At 49.5% G+C, this 19,086-nt stretch overlaps 1 protein-coding gene across 3 annotated transcripts; it reads left to right on the top strand.

Moving 5' to 3' along the window:
- Window positions 1–2,421: 2,421 nt before the first annotated feature.
- On the top strand, window positions 2,422–18,889 carry LOC118228870 (AT-rich interactive domain-containing protein 3A-like). Of its 3 annotated transcripts, none has more exons than XM_035420409.1 (9): window positions 2,422–2,659; window positions 7,115–7,893; window positions 8,002–8,272; window positions 14,661–14,733; window positions 15,132–15,315; window positions 15,702–15,949; window positions 16,496–16,819; window positions 17,882–17,974; window positions 18,319–18,889. In XM_035420409.1, exons 2-9 carry the CDS (start codon window positions 7,556–7,558, stop codon window positions 18,501–18,503), a joined length of 1,716 nt encoding a protein of 571 aa, XP_035276300.1. In that variant the 5' UTR covers window positions 2,422–2,659; window positions 7,115–7,555; the 3' UTR covers window positions 18,504–18,889. The 3 variants fall into 3 exon arrangements, with proteins under 3 accessions (XP_035276300.1, XP_035276301.1, XP_035276299.1); XM_035420410.1 differs by having other exon boundaries at window positions 7,112–7,893; window positions 17,885–17,974; XM_035420408.1 differs by having other exon boundaries at window positions 7,112–7,893.
- The last annotated feature ends 197 nt before the right edge of the window (window positions 18,890–19,086 follow it).

Below are 19,086 nucleotides of genomic sequence, written 5' to 3'. Positions count from 1 at the left end.
TGTGGGCTTGGCAAAACCTGATCATGTGAACACCTCCATCACGCTCCCTGCTTCATCTGCTGACTCAGGTATTTCAGCTTTTGTCACGAGCGCTTGTCATTGGCCCAGACTCTCCCGAAGGGGAAATCATTCCGGAAAGTTCTTTGAACAGCTTTTTTTTTCTGTGGCTTCTTCCCGCTACCTGTAAATGTATTTCAGATCCTTTTAAAAAAAAAAATGTATTTCATGTTTTTCTGAGATAAGACGGCGAGCATGCCGTAAATGACACGGGTCTGAGTGTGGATGTGGGCAGACGTGCCCGTAATAAAGGCCTTGCGCAGGATGCATAGACCTGGTGTGGAGTGTGAGTCCATGACATCATCCATGACATCATCATCCATGACATCAGCTCAACACTCGCGCAAAACGGATAACATGGCTAAATCAGGAGGTCAGCGTATCATAGATGTGTGTCTTAAGGCCTGTTGCACAACAAATACAATGGTCAACATGTTTCCTGGGGTATGTAATCGAGGCAAGGCTTATCTTTACTGAAAGTCCAACATTTTAAGAATTTATCAAATAATTTAAAATCTAATCAGAAATAGTTTTTTCTTAAAAGGTGAACGTGATTTTTGCCGTGTGATTTTTGTAGCACATCAGCGCATCAGATGGTTTAAATATTTTCTTATAGGGTTTTCACAGTACAGGGTATATTTTTTCTGCTGTGACGCTGATTAGAAAAAATTCTGCATGAAATACAAGTTATAAAAAACGGTAAAAAAAATGTGGGGTACTAATTTAATTTGTAAAGAACGACTGATTTTGCATAACAAATGCTGTCCACTAGAGGCCGCTACAGTAGTTCAAATAAACCACATGTGCGAATCCAGCTTCATCTGTCGGACGAAATTTACAAGGCTTTTTCTTTGAGAAAATCCGAGCTATTTTGAAGATTTTAGTAAAGACCATACACATGGTTGTATAACATTGAACTGAATGGCTGAAGCTAAGCAGGTGTGGTTCTGGTTCATACTTGGTGTGAGACCTTTTTCAGTGCAGTGAATGAGGTTGTAGGAGATGCAATCCTCCAGGTGAGATGTTAAATCGAGGGCCCCAACTTCGCTCTCTGTACTTCCACCGAATCGGCCCCTGGTTTAAATTGCAAATGCTCTTCCTCTCCAGCTCAGCTGACGTGTGGTGAGCATTCCGGTGCAGAATGGTTGCCCTGCATAATCCAGGTGGGTGCTACACATTGGCGGTGGTTGGGTGATTGTGATATAAACGCTATATAAATGAAAATCATTATGATTATTATTATGAAATTTCATCAAGCAATAGCATACAGTTGCATAGGGTGTATTCCTGCCTCTCGCCCAGTGCGCACTGGGATAGGCTCCAGCACCCCCCATAGATAATGGATGGATGGATGGATGGATGGATGGATGTAAAACTATGCAAAGATGAATTAAGTATTTCTAATTGCAGCCCTAAGTAGGTGCATAGATTGCACCACATACCCACCGCGGATTCAAACCCAGAGTCTCAGTTTTCTAACCATCATGCTTCTCGGGCACTCCGAGTGAAGGTCACTGCTTATGGCTTTATATGTATTCAATAGGAATGTTTTTACCCGAACGAGGAGGGTGAGTTTTTTTTCACGCGTGGTGGAGTTTTATAATTGGCTTTCCATTGGTTCTTTGGCTTTAATGAAAGAGAAAATCTACACACAGCTGAGCCATCAGCGTCATACATGTGGTAATGTAAAGGCTTTGTGCACTGCTGCTATTTAAGGCTCAGACATTTCACAATTAATCTGCCGTATTCCCGCAGCTATATGTGCATTGGATGTTACAAGGAGCGGATTGGGAAGTTTGGTTGGAGCTCTGTATTGCGTATAGCCTACATGCGATGGGCGAAATTCAGCTAGATCATTTCCCCCCTCCTGCGACTAAGGAGGTCGAACGATCTCAAAACTGCAATATGAGCAGGTAATGAGAGAGAGAGAGGGAGAGGGGGAGAGAGAGAGAGCGCGCACCCGCTGTCAGGTTTCACTACTTTAGGGAACGTCGCCAAAACCTCAGCATGTGGTACGCACACACACACGACTCCAGGCAATCTGCCAAATGTGAAATTGTGTAATAGGGTTAGGGTCAATCGCCGAAAGGGCCGTGGCATTAGGACACGAAAATAACTTCATTATTCTACACTGTGTGTGCTACTAAAGGACCAAGACAATAACCTAAGTTCAAAAGTGCACATGCTAACGAAAATATCCTCTTAATAATTTTCATTTTGCGAGTATATGTTTTGGCTGAATTATTTCAACGTGTTTGCTGACAATCCCTTTATTTAACCAGGATAGGCTGACCCCGCCCCTTACTCAGAGGTTAGGAATTTGCATCTAATTGCTGTTTGTCAACCAATGATATTACTCCAAGACCGCGAGCACGCCTTATCTTTACCGAAGATACAATGTTACTTTTAAATCAAGCCATACTTCGCAATCGAATTAGATGTAGCAATGCGATCGAATGCTAATATAACTAATAACGTTCCACATCAAGCACATTTCCTGTGAAGCGTATCATTAACACCAGGAACGAGTTGTATTCACAGGGGCGTCAGGAATGTTTCTTTCGATTGTCAAGAGTACAAAAACAAAACGGAAGCGAATTTGGTAAGATTTCTTTCTTTTTCGTGGTTGCCAACTCATTTGCAGAGGAAACTGCGAGAACGCGTTATCGCACGCATTTTCCTTACGAGTCTTCGTTTCGGTGTTTCCCCCAGTAGCGCCGTGTGTGTATTTGAATAACAGTCAAAATCAATGTCAGTTTTGTTTGCAGCTTCCAGAAACGGATTATTTGCCGTACAAAGATTTTATCTACCGTTATACCTCACGAAATGTAAGCTACCTCCCGTTCACTGTATTTACCAAATAATTAAATTGGAAATTACGAGGACAGTCGGTGGTATTTGGACCCCCTTTCGCACCACATAATGCACGTAAAAACGGACACGTTCTTGACTTCGCTTAACCTGTTTTAGATGGAAATAATTATGGAAGACATGGCTGTCATCTTTTATGGGAGTTAGCTACTTGTTTTCTCTGCTTCTGTAGGCTACTTTGCGTCTAAACACTGCGACCTATATTCAGCCTTCTCTAGCACTACGTTTTCATTTCATATTTGATGTGTTTGGACATTTCTGAACTCTGAAAGCGACATTTAATTAGAAATTTAACATTCAAATTTAGCCTGTAACACGTCTGTCTTTGAGATTAAAATTTCGTTTTAAATTCATTTGAACGTATCCTTTGATTGGCGTTTCAGAAGGCAATCTGGTGAGTGGGGACACGTAGGAAAACAATTTAGGCCTAGTCTAAACAAGAAATCTTCAGTAGCTTACTTACAGTAGGCCTAGTATAAATAACGAAGTAATACATTTATGTAGTTCATGTGCAGTGTTTTAAAAGATATTATAAAGAGAAATTTGTGTTTTACGATACTTTGTCAAATTTGTTTGCATTAATTCACGAGCACGCATGCACTGTTTGTATATAACAAATTATGATTCGATACATTAATCCACATTTCGAATGATCCTGCCACTGTTTAATGTTTAGGGAGCTCTACGTGGTACGATTCATTACATTGCATGGCAGGAAGCTGTAACAGGATATAGATATACTTAGGACTCAAAGTTCAGCCGAAAAAAAAAACCGAAATGGAGATGTTTTGTTGCTCTTTAGGTCACGAAAACTCCTTTGAAAATGGCGGAGTGACGCGGTTAGGGGGACGGAAAATAGCGTAATTTTCCAGAAGCTTGGCACGTGCCAGTCATTGTCAGCTATCGACGTGGCATCGACTGTATAGATTTTCCATCGCCGATCGGTACTCTGGAACCCAGCTGCGGTCCAAACCCCGCTGTTCCCCTGCAACTGCAAAACTGCGCAAAAGCGAACAATCACTTATTTCCTCCCGTTTCCTTGGGGACGAGGCTGTCAGTAGTGCTTTTTTTTTTTTTTTGCTGTTTGGTTGGTTGACAAGAAACCTTTGAATATGGCGGAGGGCAGGCGTGTGACCTTACCTCTGACCTCTGGGCTAACCAGAGGGATGCTTTGAAGACCCAGTCAGAAGGCTCTCGACGCCCAGTGGTTTAGAGTGGTCTTTATCCATGTCAGCTGGAAGAAGGGGATTCATTTTAGGTTTGGTTGGATTAGTTTTTTTCCCCCTGGCTTGTGTGTTGAGAGCTATCTCTTGCATTATCGTTTGGAAGCAGCTTGCATGGTGATGCTGGTTATTTGTGAGCTGTAGAGCCAATGGTGGGAACAGATGAACAGGCCCCTGAGATTATATTTGTGTGTGTGTGTGTGTGTGTGTGTGTGTGTGTCTCTGTGTGTCGACTGTGTGCCAGCAATGATTGAATCTCTTTGGTGTATGTGTAACTTTGTCTCGAAAGGACAAGTTTGGGTTTACATTTCACTGGTATAGCTCCTGCAAGCCGCTGATTTCTCTGGTGTTTCTATGGTTTCTGAACGTCTTCTGACACACGAGGAGGAGATTTTGCACCCAGACGTACGTGTGCTGCTGGGTGACAGGTGTGCGGGTGTGCAACACACCAAAAGCTTTTCTCTCAAAATATCTGTCAACAGAGCCGAAAGGGAAAGACTGGGATTGCACTGGAGCAGTAGGAGGGCCACAGCGCCTGCACCTCTTTCTGTGCCTTTCTGAACGCAGGTGCTGTTTGGTTAAGCAGTCCACAGAAGTCTCTCTCTCTCTCTCTCTCTCTCTCTCTCTCTCTCTCTCTCTCTCTCTCTCTCTCTCTCTCTCTCTCTCTCTCTCTCTCTCTCTCTCTCTCTCTCTCTCTCTCTCTCTCTCTCTCTCTCTCTCTCTCTCTCTCTCTCTCTCTCTCTCTCTCTCTCTCTCTCTCTCTTCTCTCTCTCTCTCTCTCTCTCTCTCTCTCTCTCTCTCTCTCTCTCTCTCTCTCTAAAGGGCTTGGCCCGATGTCAGCTGATCTCTTGCCAAACCCGTTTTATAAAAGCGCTCGCCCCTCCCCCGGCCAGAACGGGCTCTGGGGGAGCGTGCCGCTGTGATGTCACGCTTTGGGCCGGCGCCATACTGGACCGCTGCCTGAGACTCATGCAAATTAGCCCGGCCCCCTCCCTGTGTCTCCGCCCCTGCCCCGTGTCTCCGCCCCCTCCCTGTGTCTCCGCCCCCTCCCTGTGTCTCCGCCCCCTCCCTGTGTCTCCGCCCCCTCCCTGTGTCTCCACCCCCCTCCCTGTGTCTCCGCCCCCTCCCTGTGTCTCCGCCCCCGCCCTGTGTCTCCGCCCCCGCCCTGTGTCTCCGCCCCCTCCCTGTGTCTCCGCCCCCTCCCTGTGTCTCCGCCCCCACCCGCTGCCGGAAGGCACCATGAGACGGGACTGGTGTCGACGTCAGCTGGTGGATCTGTCCGCACACATACACACACACACACACACTACAAACACACTACAGACACACACACACACACTACAGACCGACACACACATGCACTACAGACACTCACACACACACACTACAGACACACTACAGACACACACACTCACACACACACACACTACAGACACACACACACTCACACACACACACTACAGACACACACACACCCACTATAGGCAGACATATACACACACACACACATGCACGCATACTACAGACACACACACACCCACTACAGGCAGACATATATACACACAATACAGATTACAGAACACTGGGTAACACTGTAGGACGCTGTAACCCTTGGTGCTCCAGATACTCCTGTGAGCTCATGTAGCACTGAGCAACCCCCCCCCCCCCCCCCCCCCTCACATACACCCTGCGGCGGTCACACGCAGGAGAGGAAAAACCAGATTGGGGGGGGGGGGAGCGGGTTCATTCAAAGGTTCACAACATTGGGTCTTGCGGCATTCCATTTAAAAAAAGCGTCCAATAAGGAGGCCTCTCAATTAAGATTATACTGGTTAATTATTAGATGGCCCCAGAGTCAGTCTAATGACCCCATTGAGACTGTGAGTCTCTGCTCTGTGCCTTTAGCCTGAAAGGTTGCAGACAAGCAAGCCGATTTAATGCATTTATTCATGCGTTTTATAGCGCTTGATGTAGTGTGGACTGGCTTTGGTTTTTGAAGGTGATGTGGGCCCGTGTGCCTACGTTTTAACTGTCCACTTGATTTGATGATGCTACTTTCTGTTGGACCTTATCGCTCAACGCTGACTGTACAAGATAAGAAACACGGGCGGCTGGCACGCTGCCCGTCTGGAAATGCAGGCCCCGGGTGGGCGGGGTCACGTGCACACCGTGGCTCATTCATTTTAAATTAGTAGGTGGTGCTTAGGTGTGTTCATCATTCTAATTGGTGCTACTCTGTATGGAGTGTTCTGAGTGACGCTGAATTATTGTTGTGAAACGACACAAAACTGTTCTTTCTGAAGCAGGCTGAAGGTTATTTGGCTTTTATGTGGCCGTTGTATCACTAATGCAAAAGGTGACACTTGCCACTGCACAGGATCACATTGGTCAGATTTGTGTCTATGGGAACTGAAGCGGTGACAGTTTCTAGTGTGTTCTAATGGCTCTATTGGTGCTGTATGATGTTATTATTTTTGTTGTTTAAACACCTCTCTCTTCTCAAACCATGGCCAAGGTCTCATCCAGTGAAAAACAGTTTCCACAAGAACAAGTGGGCGTGTGAGTGAGTGTGAGTGTTAGTGTGAGTGTGAGTGTGAAGCCTGAGCCCTCTGCAGGGTAGCCATGGGAACGGGGGCTGCACAGTCATGGTCCTGGTTAATCTTTCCCTAGAGTTCCACCCTCACGTCGACCAGTGTACCTAAGCACGCTTTTCTGTCCCCCCCCCTCCCCAAAGCTGCCACTGCTTTTACCTACACTGTGTTTGAGTATGATGGAGAAGCGCATATTTACTTTCTTTTCTTTCTTTTATTCATCTGTTTATTGTATTAAATGTATGAAAATGAAATTTTGCCTGAATGAAGTTGACAGAGGTAACCAGTGCACAGTGCACAGTGCACCTCTGCTTCCACCTACCCATCTCACTGTGACACACTCTCTCTCTCTCTCTCTCTCTCTCACAGCAGCTGACGGAGGCTTGCCAAGCGGCATTACCCAGAGTGCACTTCTGCACCACAGCCCAGCAGGGACGGGTGCTGCATGGCACTGTGCCAGACCCAGACACCGCTGCTGGCTCCGCCCATCTCCTCTGTCAGGCTCCGCCCACACGCACGGTCACCAGGAAACCAGCCCTCAGCACAGGAAAACCACACTGGCGGCCAGGGAGGGAGGTCAAAGCCCGGGGCTTATATATTCATCTTCTGAATGTGAAAGTCAGCCCTCTGGTGTAAGGTGCGTGTCAAAATAACTGAGCACATTCAAAAACCAAGCCCCCCCCCCTCCCCGAAACTAGGCCTTAGATCGTGCGCGCATAGGTGTGCTCAGGTGGTCTGTGGGCGGAGCTGTGGTCAGGGGGTCTGTGGGCGGAGCCACAGTCAGGTGGTCTGTGGGCGGAGCCGTGGCCAGAGATGAAGCTGAGGGCTGTCATGGAGAACCTGCACAGGCAGCAGAGAGCCAAACTGCAGATGGAACTGGAGCAGCAGCAGGCCGGCCAATCGCAGCAGCCAGACGGCTCCCTCCCGGCCAATGCCGGGGAGCAGCCGAGGGGAAGCCCCGCCCCCGAGCGCGCTCAGATGGAGGCCCTGGCAGCCATGAGGGCGGTGGCCACCGGGCTACAGAGGAACTGCGACCTTCCCTCGTCCAATCACAGCAGCGCGGAGGAGGGGGAGCAGGAGGAGGAGGAGGAGGAGGAAGAGGAGGAAGAAGAGGATTACAAGGGCATGATGGGCTCAGATGAAGAACTCAGGTGAGTAGAGGCAGGCCGCTGTTGGGGGTAGGAGTGCTGATCTGGGGTCAGTTTTCTCCTGCTTATGCCTTTTTTAGAGAATATTTTAAAGTGTTTTCCCTGCTGCAGGAAGCAGAAATGGGACGAGGGGGGGTTGGAGGAGGACTTTGAAGACGAGCTGGGGGAGGAGGGGTCTCCCACGGGCCGGGGGGCGCTGACCCCGGGGCGGGGGATCCTGCTGCTGCCACACCGCCACCTGCTCCCCCAATCTCAAGCCCTGAGGGCGGGGCTGGGCGGAGAGCCCCGCCCCCACACCTCAGCCACGCCCCCTCTGGGACCTCACAGCCAGGCGGGCACCCAGGACCATGGAGACTGGACCTACGAGGAGCAGTTCAGACAGGTAAGCCTCAGGTGAGCTTTAACACAGGTAAGCCTGTCTGTCAGGTGTGCTTTTACACAGGTAAGCCTGACTGTCAGGTGAGCTTTAACACAGGTAAGCCTGTCTGTCAGGTGAGCTTTAACACAGGTAGGCCTGTCTGTCAGGTGAGCTTTAACACAGGTAGGCCTGTCTGTCAGGTGAGCTTTAACACAGGTAGGCCTGTCTGTCAGGTGAGCTTTAACACAGGTAAGCCTCAGGTGAGCTTTAACACTGATAAGCCTATGTCAGGTGAGCTTTAACACAGGTAAGCCTGACTGTCAGGTGAGCTTTAACACAGGTAAGCCTGTCTGTCAGGTGAGCTTTAACACAGGTAAGCCTGACTGTCAGGTGAGCTTTAACACAGGTAAGCCCCTGTCAGGTGAACACAGGTGATTCTATATCTGTAGTTCAGATATGGAATCACCTTAGCGCCTTAAAACATCTCTTGCATTTGTCATTTATATAACACTGGTAACCATTTCTGTGCAGCTCAGCAAGGTACATTCAACACCTTTTTATTCTACCTGTGCACTGCATGAGATTCAGCCACTGGTGCTGCTTTTAACTGCAGCATAGATTTCAGCGAGTACAGGTCAGGGGTTGTTCTTGAGGAACTACATTTTGCCGTTTCATTTTCGGCCTAACGTGCTCTGCCCTGACCGCATGTAGGCAAGATGAAAAATTGACTTCATTGATTTACCCGACTTTGATAATAGCTAGTGTAATATGGAGAAAGGATACCTGAGTGTCTGAGCGTAAAGTTAAACGGTGAAATGTGGATTTCCCACCCCCCGTGTTGTTGCGTCTCTGATGCCAGTTTAGCAGTTTTTCTGAGGCTGTGATTAGGTAGCCCTAAGATGTTTGTTTGAGATGCAGTTGCTGGTTGAATTACACGCACACACGTGAATGGAGCTGGATGAACGGAACATATGCACTTTGGCACAGACGGGTTGAGGGGGGGAGGGGGTTTAACAAGACAAATGAGCTTATATTTAGTCACTGCCGGGAATTTACCTCTGAACTGAACTGACGTTACGTAACTGTGGTACAAGAGGTGGACTCTCCTGTGGTGGCAATTTATGGACGTGCTGTTCTGCTAATACTTTTTACCGCCCCTCAACCCCCTCCGCCCCGGTCATAGATCTTCCTAAAATGCGGGCTGAGCGCAATGTGTAGGCTGCGTTACATGGATAACTAACGTGGCAATAAAACGGTCGCGTTTGTCTTTAAGACTTTTCGTTCCAGACTTTCAAGGAGAAAGGCTTTGAACAACGGCACAATCGCTCCTTTTGTCTATCGGGTCCGTAATCCGAGTCGTTTAAAACAGAATGAAAAAGAGCAGCTGCTTATCGTAAACAGGGGAGTGGCGGTTATGTACAGCCTTCAGAGCAGCTCTTGACTGACGGATCTCGCGGTTGTGGTTGTTGCTTGGTAACCCTCCGCGCTCGGAGAAATGCGGTTAGACAGAAAGCGCCGCTCGTCCAGTTTGAACAATAAATGCGGGGCGGGGGGGCGCGCTGACAGGGGCTGCTATTGCCTTTCCTGTCAGACGCACGCGACAGTGTGTGGGCTAATCACAATAGCGACGTGTCAGTACTCTCCTACCGTTGCTATTTCCTACTGAAATCCGGGCCTTTCCCTGGTGTTTGAAGTGGCTTATCGTACACCACCGCACAACACCACCCCGTCAGAAAACGTATAAAAATCAATTCAATTTATTTTGAATGAACGCAGGTTTTTTTTTTACTACCGTCTGCGCACTTTAACACGAGCCGAACGAAACTTAAAAAAAAAAAAAAAAAAAAACGCATGACGTTAAGCGCTGTGTATGCCTGAGCTGCTTATTCTGTCTTACTCGGCAGACTGTACCACGCCCACACTCTTAATATGTTCTCACTGTTCTAGGAATCCTAGACTAGGATGAAGACATTTTTAATGATAATTGCGTAAGATTACTAGTAAAGAATGGACGTCGCTGGGCTTGCGTTGCATGTACACGCACGTGCACACTCCAAGATACATGCGTGTGCACACACTCAAATAGCTCACACACACACACACACACACACACAGCAGTGTACTGTAGCGTGCTCTTCAGCTGTTGGGGGAAGCTTTGGGGTTCCTCGCGCTCTCGCGTGCAGCTGTCGTAGAGGAGAAGAAACGCGCCGCTCGCAGTTGCTGTGGCAGGAAGCCGAGTGGCGCTGTGGGGCCCGTAGCGTGCGTGCTGGGATAACGTTACTCTGCCAGCTCTCCGCGTGCAGACGGCCGCACGTGTGCGGGGCCCGTACAGAGGGGGGATCCTAAGCGCATCGCTGTGGCGCTCGGACCTGCTGTAACGTGAGCTGGGTAATCAAAGCACAAAAAGCGTCAGAAATACCAGTTCCGCAGAAAGAGAGGCTTTGGATTGGGCGGCTGTTAAAAGCCGTGTGGAAGCCTCTGCGTTTTTAGTGTTGTTATTATTAATGCTCATTTTCATTAGTAATACATAGTACTGTTTTTGCTGTAGTGTTTTGTTAAATTGTTTTTATCCGGGCATTAGAAACAGACCGTTGGTAAAGGGGGTGTGGCTTGGATTGTGAGTGACGCGGCGAGGAAAAGGTTAAGTTTGAGGGGGTTGTTTTTTGGGCCTGGGGGAGGGGTGATGGTTTAGGTAATCTCTGAGTGAAACGGGGTTATGTGAGAGAGAATGAGGGTCTGTCTGTGTGAGCCCCCTTGTCTGTGGAGTGATTTGTTAAATCAAAAGCTGGTTGCAGTTGTTGTTCTTTACTTAAAAAAAATGAGTATTCTTGCTCTTTAATACTGTTGTGAGGGACAGCTGGTTGCTATGGCGCAAAGCCCCCCCCGTTTACTGTTGGGTTTTTATCACAAACCTGTTTATCAGCTTTCAGATGGTCCCTGTGTGTGTCGAGGCACCGTACTGGCACTGATTTTTAAAAAAAGGACCCGATGGAGAAGAAGCTGAAAACTGAAAACATTTCATTTATTTGTTATGATGTCTTTACAGAATTGAAAGTCACAAAGTTCACTCGGCCATCAGCGTATGATTCTGCCGGCCAATCCCTGACTTCATATCGCCGATACGCTGCACTGCCTTATGGCCGCTGGGCAATGCTACCGTATAGCTGCTACGCTATCTTGCAGCTGCTACGTTATGTTACCGTATAGCCACTATGCTACGATATTTTGTAGCCGCAATGCTGTGCTATCTTTGCCTCCCCCCCACCCCATAAATTACAAACCGGGATCACTGAATACATGGAAGAGGCATGCATGTCACAGTTATACTGGAATGTGTGGGGGGTGTAGTTCTCAGTACAGGACAGGGTGGGGTGTAGGGATGTTATAATTCGGGGGGGGGGGGTGATTTAGGGGCTGAAGTATGTATGGTGGGAGGTTGTGTTGGAAGGTTAGAGTACTGTGACACAAAGGCAGTTTAGGCATGTGTTGTTGGCTGTGAGCTACTTGGTCCTCTCTAATCCAGAAGATAGAGTTGGACTGTTAAATCCCTTTCCCACTGTAGAGCTGAACCAGGCTGGCTCATTATAGCCCTTTCCCACTGTAGAGCTGAACCAGGCTGGCTCATTATAGCCCTTTCCCACTGTAGAGCTGAACCAGGCTGGCTCATTATAGCCCTTTCCCACTGTAGAGCTGAACCAGGCTGGCTCATTATAGCCCTTTCCCACTGTAGAGCTGAACCAGGCTGGCTCATTATAGCCCTTTCCCACTGTAGAGCTGGAACCAGGCTGGCTCATTATAGCCCTTTCCCACTGTAGAGCTGAACCAGGCTGGCTCATTATAGCCCTTTCCCACTGTAGAGCTGGAACCAGGCTGGCTCATTATCGCCCTTTCCCACTGTAGAGCTGGAACCAGGCTGGCTCATTATAGCCCTTTCCCACTGTAGAGCTGGAACCAGGCTGGCTCATTATAGCCCTTTCTCACTGTAGAGCTGAACCAGGCTGGCTCATTATAGCCCATTCCCACTGTAGAGCTGGAACCAGGCTGGCTCATTATAGCCCTTTCTCACTGTAGAGCTGAACCAGGCTGGCTCATTATAGCCCTTTCCCACTGTAGAACTGGAACCAGCCTGGCTCATTATAGCCCTTTCCCACTGTAGAGCTGGAACCAGGCTGGCTCATTATAGCCCTTTCCCAATGTAGAGCTGAACCAGGCTGGCTCATTATAGCGCTTTCCCACTGTAGAACTGGAACCAGGCTGGCTCATTATAACCCCGCTACACATCGTGACAGTGTTAGTTCCACCAAATGATTTGAACGCATTCATAAGTTTGAGTGCTTACTAAATCCAGGCTTGGGCATTTGTGGAGTTGGTGTATTTCGTAGGTGAACTCTGTTTGCCCCTTGGCACTGGTAGACTAAAGGGGGGGGTTTAGCGCTGATGTGGAGGTGTGATCATGTGACTCGAGTCTTCGGTCCCTGTCAGCATTCCTCCGTCTGAAACATGCAGGCCTGCAGTCATGATCTTACACAAACAAATGAGCTGCCTGAATAGAGAGGGGTTATGTAAATTCACTGTGTGCGCGTGTGTGTTGTGAGAGAGCGAGAGAGGTTAAAATGGAAACTGTAAAACACTGCAGCATTTCAGTTTTGTTTAGAGAGAGCGGCAAAAATGTTGTTTTTTTTTTTTAAAACGAGTATTCTTCCTAGAAACTTGGTGTCAAAGTACAGACACAAAGAATGGAGGGCTTGGGTGGGTTGCAGAGGTTGCCGGGGGTGACCGGGACAGGCCGTGTGTGCGGTGTAGGTTGCCGGGGGTGATGGGGACAGGCCGTGTGTGCGGTGTAGGTTGCCGGGGGTGATGGGGACAGGCCGTGTGTGTGGTGTAGGTTGCCGGGGGTGACGGGGACAGGCCGTGTGTGTGGTGTAGGTTGCCACGGGTGACGGGGACAGGCCGTGTGTGTGGTGTAGGTGTGTCAGTTCAGATGCACGCTGTGTTTGGCTCCTAGCGTGGCTAAAGGCTATCTCTGCGCACAGCAGTTCAGATGCACGCTGTGTTCGGCTCCTAGCATGGCTAAAGGCTATCTCCGCGCACAGCAGTTCAGATGCACGCTGTGTTCGGCTCCTAGCATGGCTAAAGGCTATCTCCGCGCACAGCAGTTCAGATGCACGCTGTGTTCGGCTCCTAGCATGGCTAAAGGCTATCTCCGCGCACAGCAGTTCAGATGCACGCTGTGTTCGGCTCCTAGCATGGCTAAAGGCTATCTCCGCGCACAGCAGTTCAGATGCACGCTGTGTTCGGCTCCTAGCGTGGCTAAAGGCTATCTCTGCGCACAGCAGTTCAGATGCACGCTGTGTTCGGCTCCTAGCGTGGCTAAAGGCTATCTCTGCGCACAGCAGTTCAGATGCACGCTGCGTGTACGTATTCACGTCCCACGGAACGAGGAGTTTTTTAGAGTCTTGAGTGTGTGTGCTGCTGTTTCGTGTTGCACAGAGTTTACAGAACTCTGAGCTGAGCTGGCTAACCGTGCGGGACTAGAAACACATCGCCATGCACTTACTCTGACCCCCGTAGAAACACTGAGTGGGACGGTTTGGGGTTAGGCAGGAAACATGTGTGAGAGAGTGAGCCTGCGTGCGTGCGATGATGTACATGCTGAGTGTCATTAATAGTACCCAATGTGGATCTGTTGGTTCACAAACACACACATGAAACAATAACCCGTGGCACACAGACCGCTTCCTACTGCGTCTGGTTCAGACAGAGGGAGGCGGGGGGAAAGAGAGCTGTTGAATGATTCAGTGTAATCCTCCTCCCTGTGCTCTCCTGTGATTAAGACCGTCTAACTGCCGTACTTCCAGCTCCACTCCCAAATGAGCAGGGCTGAGGTTTCACAGCTTGCTTGTGGCCTGTGAACTAACCGTGTTTTCTTTTGGTACATACATTTTTAATCCCCCCCCAAAATATGAGAAAAAGCACAAACTGTAGTCAAAAAGTGTTTAACGGTCAGTGAATGTGACTGTAAATGTGCTCACAGTGAGAGGTCAGTGTTTAACGGTCAGTGAATGTGACTGTAAATGTTCTCACAGTGAGAGGTCGGTGTTTGACGGTCAGTGAATGTGACTGTAAATGTGCTCACAGTGAGAGGTCAGTGTTTGACGGTCAGTGAATGTGACTGTAGATGTGCTCACAGTGAGAGGTCGGTGTTTGATGGTCAGTGAATGTGACTGTAGATGTGCTCACAGTGAGAGGTCAGTGTTTAACGGTCAGTGAATGTGACTGTAAACGTGCTCACAGTGAGAGGTCAGTGTTTAACGGTCAGTGAATGTGACTGTAAACGTGCTCACAGTGAGAGGTCAGTGTTTGACGGTCAGTGAATGTGACTGTAGATGTGCTCACAGTGTTTCTCCTGCAGTTGTATGAACTGGACAGCAACCCGCAGCGGAAGGAGTTCCTGGACGACCTGTTCGGCTTTATGCAGCGAAGAGGTAGGCAGGGCAAGTGTGTGTGCGCGCGTGTGTGTGCACACGTGTTTGTGTGTGTGTGTGTGTGTGCACGTGCGTGCGCGTTTGTAAGTGTCTTACCTCAATATCGACCGTGAATGCAGGCCTGATCTTTCGCTGCTGAGCTCTGTAATGCTGTCTTATAAATTAATCAGCACTGCCACCTAGGGGCAGTAGGTGGTAGCAATGGGGAAAAAAATGCAGTAGCAGCAGCCACTGTAGTAGCTGCAGCAGTAGCAGTGGTAGCAGTAGTAGTAGTAGCTGCAGCAGTAGCAGTGGTAGCAGTAGTAGCAGTAGCTGCAGCAGTAGCAGTGCTAGCAGTAGCAGCAGCAGTAGCAGTAATAGCAATAGTAATATTATATGGCCTCTGTACCCCACCTTAGGGTCCCCTGTGAACAGGATCCCCATCATGGCCAAGCAGGTGCTGGACCTGTTCATGCTGTACCAGCTGGTGACGGAGAAGGGGGGTCTGGTGGAGGTCATCAACAAGAAGCTGTGGCGGGAGATCACCAAGGGCCTGAGCCTGCCCACCTCCATCACCAGCGCCGCGTTCACGCTCCGGACCCAGTGAGCGCCGCCGCCGCCTCGGCACCTGGGGGTCGCGGGTTTGAATCCCGCTCGCTGTATAGCTCCCTGCTGTAAAGCCTGCAGTGTGACAGCAGTGCTCTCGCTTGCTCTTTATGAGAACGGCCGGAGCTTTCTAACCAGTCACACAGAGAATAGAGGATAATATTACAGTTTCTCAAAAATTCCAGAATTCTCTTAACTTTTTTAAAGTATTTTCAAGTAAAATAAACTTTAAAAAAGGTATACGTTTGATCGATAGAACAGCCTATTGAAAGCATTTCAACTTAAATGTTTATGTAACGTTTCGTAACTCTTTAAGCCAGAGAGTTAGCCCATTATGTTTTTATCGTAATTTTTGGATCTGTGACCTCTGACCCTTGTGGCAGATACATGAAGTACCTGTACCCCTACGAATGTGACAAGAGGGGCCTCAGCAACCCCGGAGAGCTGCAGGCCGCCATCGACAGCAACCGGCGGGAAGGGCGTCGCCAGAGCTTCGGCTCCGCCCTCTTCACCTACTCGCCCAATGGCACGCCCACCATGCTGTCGTCCCCTAAGCTCTCCGCCCCCAGTCTGGGAGTGGCTTTGGGCACCAATGGGGCCACCCTCGCCCCAATGCAGCGTATCAAGAAAGGTGAGGAAGGGGGTGTGTGGTCGGTGAGTAAGGGGTGTGGCTGGTGAAGAAGAGGGTGTGGTCGGTAAGGAAAGGGGTGTGGTTGTGAGGAAGGGGGTGTGGTCGGTGAGTAAGGGGGTGTGGTCAACATTTGTACGTGTAGCTCAGTGGCAACAACTCTGTACCTAACTCTTTTTGTCTAACAAAGCACACCTCATTCAACAGCTACTGATCTTCAGCTGCTAATTAATACAGTCATGGGGGCCGAATTAGGGTGCTAATGAAAACCTACTAGATGGTAGATCTCCAGGAACAGGGTTGGGCAGCCCTGCTCTCGCTGTTGAATGAGGTGTGCTTTGTTAGGGTTGGAGAGAAAACTGCTGTAGCTAACTGAGCCAGGACTGATCGGTCAACACAAAATCCAGGAATGGATCAGGGCCCTCCAGGATCAGGGTTCCCCATATCCACTGCAAGAGCTTTACGGCTCTGAGGATTTGCAGTGTCTGGTGGAATGGAATGGCGCTCCGGCTCGTTCCCATGGTGACGGTGTTGTGTGCTGCCCCCCAGAGGACGCCGGGGGCATGGCGGTGCCGGGGGCGAGCCGGCTGCCCTTGGCGCTGGCAGGGTCATCGGCGGCGGCGGTGCAGGCGGCCATGGCGGCTCAGATGGCGGCTCTGGAGCAGCTGAGGGAGAGGCTGGAGTCGGGCGAGCCGGCGGAGAAGAAGATGGCTCTGCCGAGCGAGGAGCACCAGCGCCTCCTTCAGGCCGAGGAGCACCAGCGCCTCCTACAGGCTGAGGAGCACCAGCGCCTCCTGCAGAGGGCGCTGCAGCACAACCTGCTCGCCATGACCGCCGCGCACATGCCCATGAGCGTCCGCGTCAGCACACAGGGTGAGTGAGCAAGAGAGAGAGAGAGAGAGTGCGAGTGATCAAGTGTGCGTGAGAGATCGTGTGAGTGGCAGCATGTGGTTCGCATGGTGAGTGAGTGAGTGAGTGTGAGTGAGTATGTGAGTGAGTCGGTGTGAGATGATATGCATGAGTGGGAGCATGTGGTTTGCATGGTGAGTGTGTGAGTGAGTGAGTGTATGTGAGTGAGTGAGAAGGTGAGAGATGATATGCATGAGTGAGAGCATGTTGTTTGCATGGTGAGTGTGAGTGTGTGAGTGTGTGAGTGAGAAGGTGAGAGATGATATGCATGAGTGAGAGCATGTGGTTTGCATGGTGAGTGTGAGTGAGTGAGTGAGTGCATGGTGTGTGTGAGTGAGTGCATGGTGTGTGAGTGAGTGAGTGAGTGCATGGTGTGTGTGAGTGAGTGCATGGTGTGTGTGAGTGAGTGAGTGCATGGTGTGTGTGAGTGAGTGAGTGCATGGTGTGTGTGAGTGAGTGAGTGCATGGTGTGTGTGAGTGAGTGAGTGCATGGTGTGTGTGAGTGAGTGCATGGTGTGTGTGAGTGAGTGAGTGCATGGTGTGTGTGAGTGAGTGCATGGTGTGTGTGAGTGAGTGAGTGAGTGAGTGCATGGTGTGTGTGAGTGAGTGCATGGTGTGTGTGAGTGAGTGAGTGCATGGTGTGTGTGAGTGAGTGCATGGTGTGTGTGAGTGAGTGAGTGCATGGTGTGTGTGAGTGAGTGCATGGTGTGTGTGAGTGAGTGAGTGAGTGCATGGTGTGTGTGAGTGAGTGCATGGTGTGTGTGAGTGAGTGAGTGCATGGTGTGTGTGAGTGAGTGCATGGTGTGTGTGAGTGTCCCCCAGACGGACGCAGAGGGGTTCAGTCAGCGGGCTGTTCTCACAGGTATGACTGGCCGCTCTTCCCTTAGCGAGTGAACGACGTGTCGGCCGTTGGAGCTCCCGGGAGAGACGTTAGTCTGTGGGTTTTACCCACACAGCTTTTCTGATAAGACTAGACTGGCGTTTCATTGTTGCCTGGGTAACAGGGCGTGGCCTGTGTCTTCCCAGCAGAGGGCGGACGGGACTCCGCCTTAAACCTCACCACCAACGGCACCGGCAGCATCAGCATGTCGCTGGAGCTCAATGGGGTGGTCTACACCGGTAAGGCACTCTCATACTGACTCACATGCAAGCATTAAGACAGGAATCAGTCAGGATTCACTCAGGATTCACTCAGGATTCACTCAGGATTCAGACTGGATTCAGACTGGATTCAGACTGGATTCACTCCGGATTCACTCAGGATTCAGACAGGATTCACTCAGGATTCAGACTGGATTCAGACTGGATTCACTCAGGATTCACTCAGGATTCACTCAGGATTCACTCTGGATTCAAACAGGATTCAGACAGGATTCACTCAGGATTCACTCAGGATTCACATGTGAAGATATCCTGTTTAATCTGTTTAACGTGTGTCTGGTCCCCCCCCCCCCCCCCCCCAGGTGTGCTTTTCGCCCAGGTGGTGGGGCCCGTCCCGTGCCAGCCTACCGGATCGTCCGGCTCTGGTGAGAGCGAGGCGCCCAGCGGGCACCCCGAATCCCGGCCCGCCGCCCACACACCTACCTCATCCTGCTCCGGCGACTCGTCGCCACAGCAACCTCACAGCCAACCACAGCCAGGAACCTAGCCCGGCCTCCAAACTCGGGCCAATCAGAGAGCGGAAACCGCAGGCCGCCTGGATACTCCCGCTCAGGCCTCTTTTCCCCTCCTGTTTTTCTCCACTTCTTTTTCCTCCTGTTTTTCTCTACTTTTTAGCAGCCAGGTTGATTTGAGATATCAGAGGCAGTTTATAATTTTCAAAGCCTGTGAGAAATTTTATTTATTTCCTGCACAAAAGGGCGGATTCACATGAGAACAAAAAGAAAAAAAAAAAGAAGAGGCTGTTTATTTTAAATGCACTGTTTACACACACCTGCTGTCACACAATGCAGCCTCTCCCAACAGAGGAAAAAAAGAGTTTAATTTTTTATTCATTTTGTTTCGTACAGATATTATTACCCGTTGGTAAAAAAATATATATATTTAGGGTTTCAAAAAAGAAGACATTTGTAAATACATTCTCTATTTTATTCTTAGTGGCATAAGAAAGCACTGTTGTGACCTCATGGCTGTGGAGCCTAACCTCTTAAGCTTGTGTTGGTACAGTACAGTAAAGTACAGTAAACTACAGTACAGTACAGTAAACTTCAGTACAGTACAGTAAACTACAG

This window comes from Anguilla anguilla, chromosome 6 (assembly GCF_013347855.1).
Source record: "Anguilla anguilla isolate fAngAng1 chromosome 6, fAngAng1.pri, whole genome shotgun sequence".
Classification (NCBI taxonomy): Eukaryota; Metazoa; Chordata; class Actinopteri; order Anguilliformes; family Anguillidae; genus Anguilla; species Anguilla anguilla.
The sequence above is the reverse complement of the archived record's forward strand: the minus strand, read 5'-3'. Positions and strand labels throughout refer to the sequence as shown.